The 6,203-nt window shown below is 35.5% G+C and overlaps 1 protein-coding gene across 1 annotated transcript in view; it reads left to right on the forward strand.

Moving 5' to 3' along the window:
• Positions 1 to 5,654, forward strand: part of gpc1b (glypican 1b) — a 67,465-nt gene extending 61,811 nt beyond the window's left edge. Inside the window, exons 6-10 of the mRNA XM_037681670.1 lie at positions 714 to 838; positions 2,451 to 2,579; positions 2,804 to 2,937; positions 3,685 to 3,860; positions 5,389 to 5,654. Coding sequence (XP_037537598.1) covers positions 714 to 838; positions 2,451 to 2,579; positions 2,804 to 2,937; positions 3,685 to 3,860; positions 5,389 to 5,594 — 770 coding nt within the window. The 3' untranslated portion in view covers positions 5,595 to 5,654. The remainder of the gene's footprint in view (positions 1 to 713; positions 839 to 2,450; positions 2,580 to 2,803; positions 2,938 to 3,684; positions 3,861 to 5,388) is intronic.
• Positions 5,655 to 6,203: the final 549 nt, after the last annotated feature.

Consider the following 6,203-nt stretch of genomic DNA (forward strand, 5'->3'; position numbering starts at 1 on the left):
TATCTTCATCTTGGAGAATCAGAGATGTTCTCATTGGTGACTCTTGACCAGATAACCGCTACTTAAAGTGGACGAATAGCTCAAAATTAAAATGTTTTGTGATGTTTGAGCTTATACTGTATTAAATAGTTTACACTTAAATGTTTTTATGTGGAAAAAAAAAAAAAAAAAGTTTGGCGATTTTGATGTCCAACAAATTTTGTTTAGCCACGCTGATCGGGTCCAAGGTGGCAGCTAAACATCACATTCATCTGACTCTGCCAGGATTTCTCTAATAAATAAGTATTTTGATGTCTAATCTGACTCATACATAAATTATATTAAAGAAAAAAATAAAAATAGCACATGCCTGTTTCATTCATCTACTTGAACTGGCAGAAACGTTTTGAATATGAACTGTTTTTAAATGGCAGAGATTTCTTCTTGGTTGAGTCCTGCTCAGATTAGCTGCTAGCTGCTTCATGAGAACTTCTCCCCGACACTTCAAATGCTCTGAGCACTGTCGACTGTGAAATACTGACTGTTCTGATGTACTCCACACAGCCCCAGTTCATGTGCAAACCCACTAATTTACTGGTCAGCTATTGTTAATCAGTGATTGTGTTTTCTCAAAGCTTTCAACTCTACATGCAATGAAAATAAATACTGAAGTTCACTCTGTGTGAAATGGTCCCTGCCTGGTTCACCCTCACTGTGTTGCTGTGCTTTTGTAGATACAATGATCGAGGTGGCGAAGAATCGCTTGGAAGACATGGATAGTGTGATCCTTTCCCTCCCAAATCGCATATCAGAAGCCATGTTCACCATGATGGAGAACATTGGCACCATCAACAGCAAGGTCAGATTACACACTGGTCCACACACACACACATGACAGCCTCAAGTATCAACAGATTAACATTTTTAAATAGGTACTTTATGTAAAATTGACATATTTTCTAGTAAAATTTAGTGTCCTGATCTACAAACAACATGTAACATGTAGTGAATACATGTCTTTATCAGTTTTTTTTCTTTATTTTCTGCAGTTATGAAAATGTTTTAGTCATGCATCAGTTTCAGCTGCATCTTAATTTTTTTTTATTTCTGCATTATGAAAACAAATCAACTTTAAATCAGAAGATTTTTTTTTTTTCATAAAAGTAATTGCAGTGTTTTTCAAAATGTCCTGAAAACCTGTTATCTTGTTCTGTCTCTTGCGTTCAGGAATTCAGTTGGAGCTTCTTTTTCTTCTATCAATACTTTAATTTTATTTTTATTTTTACAAGTAATATTTGAGGTTTGAGCATTTCTCAATGTGCTGTGTGATGTTTAATGAATAAAAGGTGTACTTTGTATCCACTTTGGGGACTAAGATCTCATTGTAGGTACGATCTGATAGATATTTAATCCTAAATAATTAACATAAATGAGAAGTGATTGAATTTTATGTCCAAGGGTTTTAAAATGTTTAATGTATTTTTTTCTAAATGGAATGGAATAGAGATAAAAAGCTTTATTCTCAGTGTTTCAAGATTCTTTTTTCTCATTTGGCTTTTTTCTTTTCTTTTTCTGTTTATAGGATTAACACCAATCTTTCAAGTGCATTAAAGCTTTTCTAAGGCTCCAGATAGTTTTAAATGAAAGGAAGTGAGTCATCACTGTGTCTCAAGGCCAAGCTTTTATTTCACTGGCATTTGAGTAACAGTTTTATTGTCCCTAATAGCAAAAGGCAGCAGTAAAAAAAAAAAAAAAGTGACTGAGCTGTTAAGTGAGGCTGGAATAACAAGAAGAAAGACAAATCTGTGCAGATGTGTCAGTGATTCTGGTTAGTTTGACATGATCCTGGGCCACCTGTCCCCTGGTTCAACATGGTTATCACACAACTTCAAACAGCAAATCACTCCTTATGAAGAGTGATATAAAGATGACAAGGGTATCAATTGGTTTTCAAAGACTACTTGTGTTTTATTTAATCTATTGACCAGAAATCCAAAACATGCATTTTATGTTTTGTGTACTGTATTCCAAAAATAGAACTACTATGTGTTTATAAAAAATATTCACCATCACTTGATCGCATATAAACCCTGACGCCGACAGATTTCAGATACACTAAAGAGCATTAAACGGAAATGAACACAGGATTATTTTTTTTTACTCGTGTGTGAGGGTTCAGTGAGTTTATGCTCCTTTAAGTAGGGCAGATTAAATGACAGACTGTACCGTTCACAGTATTCCCTTTACACCATTTATATTCTGTAACGCTCATAGGGACTATTAATACTCATAGTTATAAGTCTGTCTACTAATATGATGCCGAGGTTGTCTTTTTGGGTCATACAAAATGCAAATGCTAAAATGTCTTTCTTACTTCTTACATTTGTATTTTTTTCTTTTGTTTGTTTTACTAATTTGTCACTCTAATCATGTCTTGTCTTTAACTTCTCTTCAATCACGGTTTCCTATAGGTCTTTCCGGCTTGTGGCAACCTGAGGAAAGAAGGATCCGGCAGCTCCGGAGTTGAGGAGATTATGAAGAGTGGAAGGGTCACAGTGGAGGACAGGTTGGGAGGGAGCTCAAGCAAAATGTCAAAGCTGGTTAGTATTTACACACCATTCCTTTTGTTTCTCTTTGCTGTCCTATGTGACCCATTTCTGCAAGTGGCTCAGGTAGGACAATGGGTTATATCACATTTGCTGAGACAACTGTGCGATTAGAGTAGAGATGAGTGAGCACGGAAGCAACAGTGCTTTACTGTTGTTGAAATGTGTCATATTGTTGATGTCATTATAAATTAACTCTCATGAATTCTGCCTTCTAGCTGTCTAATGTCACCACAAGACTGAAAGACATGCGATCATACTGGATTTCTCTACCGAGGATTTTCTGCAGCGACAGAGCAGCACGTGGTGCAGGGGCTGAGGATAAGTGCTGGAACGGCATTAGCCGGGCCAGGTAGGGGTTACAAATGTGTAGTATTTTAATGCATGCAAGACCTGCACTGGGATGTATAATGTATAAATAAGAAAAGTTTAAATGGTAAGTTTAAAACTATGGTTAAATCACACTAAAAGAAAAAGTAGTGGTAGGTGTGTGCTTTAGTTGTTTTAGCCATTAGCCTTATCTGGTGTGCTACAGTAGCAAAATAAATTATTTTTGGAAGGATATTCATGTATAAACTCAGTATCAATCCTTGTATTTAGTTTTCCACATTGATTACTTTAGATTAAAGCAAGTTCAAATGACTGTTTTCATTGCAATTTTATTTTGGTAACCTACCTAATGAACTGTAAGAACTTGTTATAACCATTTTAAGGGGTTTTAACTACAACCATGGGTGAAGGCATATTGTCATGCATGTTGTCAACGTGCATTTGAATTATCAACAGTTAGTTACCATATTTTTTTCCCATCATTGTTCAACACTGAATAAGGATAACAGTAAACACATATTCACCAAATCACACATATTCATGAATCTCCATTTAATTTGTACAGGCAACAATTTTTACAATCACATGCACTTCAGTGTGGATGTTGATTTTTGTACTTTTACCACAAAATGAAGCAAAGGCATTGGATGTTGTGTTGTCCGTGCAACCACCTCTTGCTTAATAGTCAGAGAAATTGGCTCGCTGTAATGAAATTATGGAAAACAAAATAATAAAAATTGTTGGCTAATCAAGTGTTTATGTGGACCAGGTATCTCCCCGACGTGATGGGCGATGGTCTAGCCAGTCAGATCAACAATCCCGAAGTGGAAATTGACATCACAAAACCGGACATGATGATACGTCGACAAATCATGCAGCTAAAGATCATGACCCACCGCTTGAAGAATGCTCTCAATGGCTATGATGTGGACTTTCAGGACACAAGTGAGTAGTTTAAAACACAAAAGGTCACTGAATTTTCATAAACAAGTCTAAGCAGCGTAAAAGTCAAATCAAACCCTTTAAAAAAAAAAGTTTTTTTCCAAGGAAGCAGACTGTCTTGTAATATTTTAAAGTGATGTTTAGAAAAGTTTTTTGTAAACTGTATGGAGGTCTGTTGAAGTTGTTTGGACATTGAATTTTTTTTTACTCATTTTCATTTTTGTACTTGTCCATGTTTTGTCTCTCATGTAGCAAAAAGGGGGAATTAGAAATGCCCTCTGTCTGTCCGTCTTTTAATGTTGTGAGTGCAATAACTTGAAAAATAAGTGAAGAACAGACTTCTATTTTAGTGTGTGGGTGCATCTAGGCGTGAGAAAGGATCCTTTTGAAAACCGAGTCACTATGTCAAAACCCAAGATGGTCACCTTCATATATATATATGTATATTGGCCACCCCTTTTGTTTGAGAAAATGCTTTCTAGTTTTTATTTTGCTTAAAAGTATAGTTTCTTCAAATGATTGGGGTGGCCAGTGGGGTGGCCAAAGATTAATTTATGGTGACCAGGGTCACCACTGGAAAACCCCTGGCTCCACCATTGCACCTGATGGTGGATCAAATGGATCCCTCTACTCACCAGGATCCGTCACTCTCTGCCACCTCAGACAAAAATAAATAAATAAACTATATTCTTATTAGTCTTATTAGTTTAACTCCTCCCTACTTTATTATGTTGCAACAAAAACAAATGTATTTGAATTGCATTACTTGTTCAGTTCTAGTCTAGAACAACACTCATTTCAAAAACTTCATTCACTTTAGAAATCTTTCAGCGTACCGCTGCTGATTGTGTTCAACTCTGAATCATTAAATCATCAAAAGCTTCTAATGTTAAGAAATGAATTAGTGCTGCAATGATACATAAGATAAAACCTTAACAATGAACCAATTCAATTGTTTTCATTTTGTTAATAGCAGTCTGTTATAAAAATATACTATTTGTATTTTCTATTTGTATAAAATTGTCAAAGATAACACAGTCCAATGCATATAATTGTATTTTAGTATCAACCGTGTGAATCCTAGAGAGCTATTAACTGTTTAGTTTTTAAAATATTTCCTAAAATTATGTTTTAGATCCAATCTATCTGCTGTAGAAACGTTTTTGTCTGTTATTTTTTTATTTACTTTTCTCTTCCACATCTCTGCTTTCTTCATATCTTGGCAGTACATTTGCAGAGTATTGTAGGTCTTGTTTTAAGTTAACAACCCAAGAGGTTTTCAACACATATCAATGTTATAAAAGACAATCAGAATAAAATCAGACAAATCAGTGCAAGTGAACAAAATAATGTTAGTCCTTATTATTGCTATTTGTAATTTCAGGCATAGCAAAAAGGTAAAACAAATATGTTGCATTTTACAGTTGGGAAGCTATCACACTCATAATCATAAAGTGTGTGTGTGCACAAAAAACTAATAAAAAATATATACATTTACAATGAAGTTCATGTCTTTATTGTAATTTTGTAGGTGATGATGTCAGCGGATCAGGAAGTGGTACATGTGCAGATGAAACGTGCTCCCGAGGACCACGCATCATCATCCCCATCAGTGACCGGCCCACTCTTTATATCTACCCACCAGAAAACGAGAAAGTGAAAGGCTCAGCCCAGCAGAACCTTTCTTCTGTCATCACTCACCTACTTTCACTGCTCATTTTGCTGCTCCAGCGATAATTGAAGAGAGAATCGTGTAACTGGGACTAAGTTAGATAAGTTGAGGAAATGAAAAGGTTTAGAAATCAGGGCAGGATGAGAAGCTGGGTGTTAGTTACTTTGCCAAATGTAAGTGGATTTAGAAACTACAACAACAACAAATTACAGGTGGACATTCTTTGGATTTGGATTCACAAGTATTCATCGATGTTTTCGTTCTTCTCTTGTCCTTTGTTCGTTGCTATTGAATGACACGGTTAGAGCTGCATCTTCTAACGTTTTGTTTCTTGTATTTGGGTTCTATGAAATTACATTTGCACCTAAAACACACAAAAAAAAGTACATTTCTAACAACGTGTTGATCGTGACACTACAGAAAAATGCAGAATGCAGTTGCCCTCGTATGCATATTTGAATTTCACTTATATTTTGTAGAAATTATTTATTTATTAGCATTTGTCAGCAGAGCACTAATTGAATGAATCAGACCGCCACATCCTTAAACAAAACAAGCATACACCGCCTGGAACAAAAAGATGTAATGATTTGTTTAAAGAAGTAAAATCTGGACTGCATGACCCATTAGCACTTTGATTTACAGTTATTACAACGAGGTTGAGAGCACAGCCC

Source organism: Nematolebias whitei, chromosome 9, assembly GCF_014905685.2.
Source record: "Nematolebias whitei isolate Nwh7 chromosome 9, NemWhi1, whole genome shotgun sequence".
NCBI classification, from domain to species: Eukaryota; Metazoa; Chordata; class Actinopteri; order Cyprinodontiformes; family Rivulidae; genus Nematolebias; species Nematolebias whitei.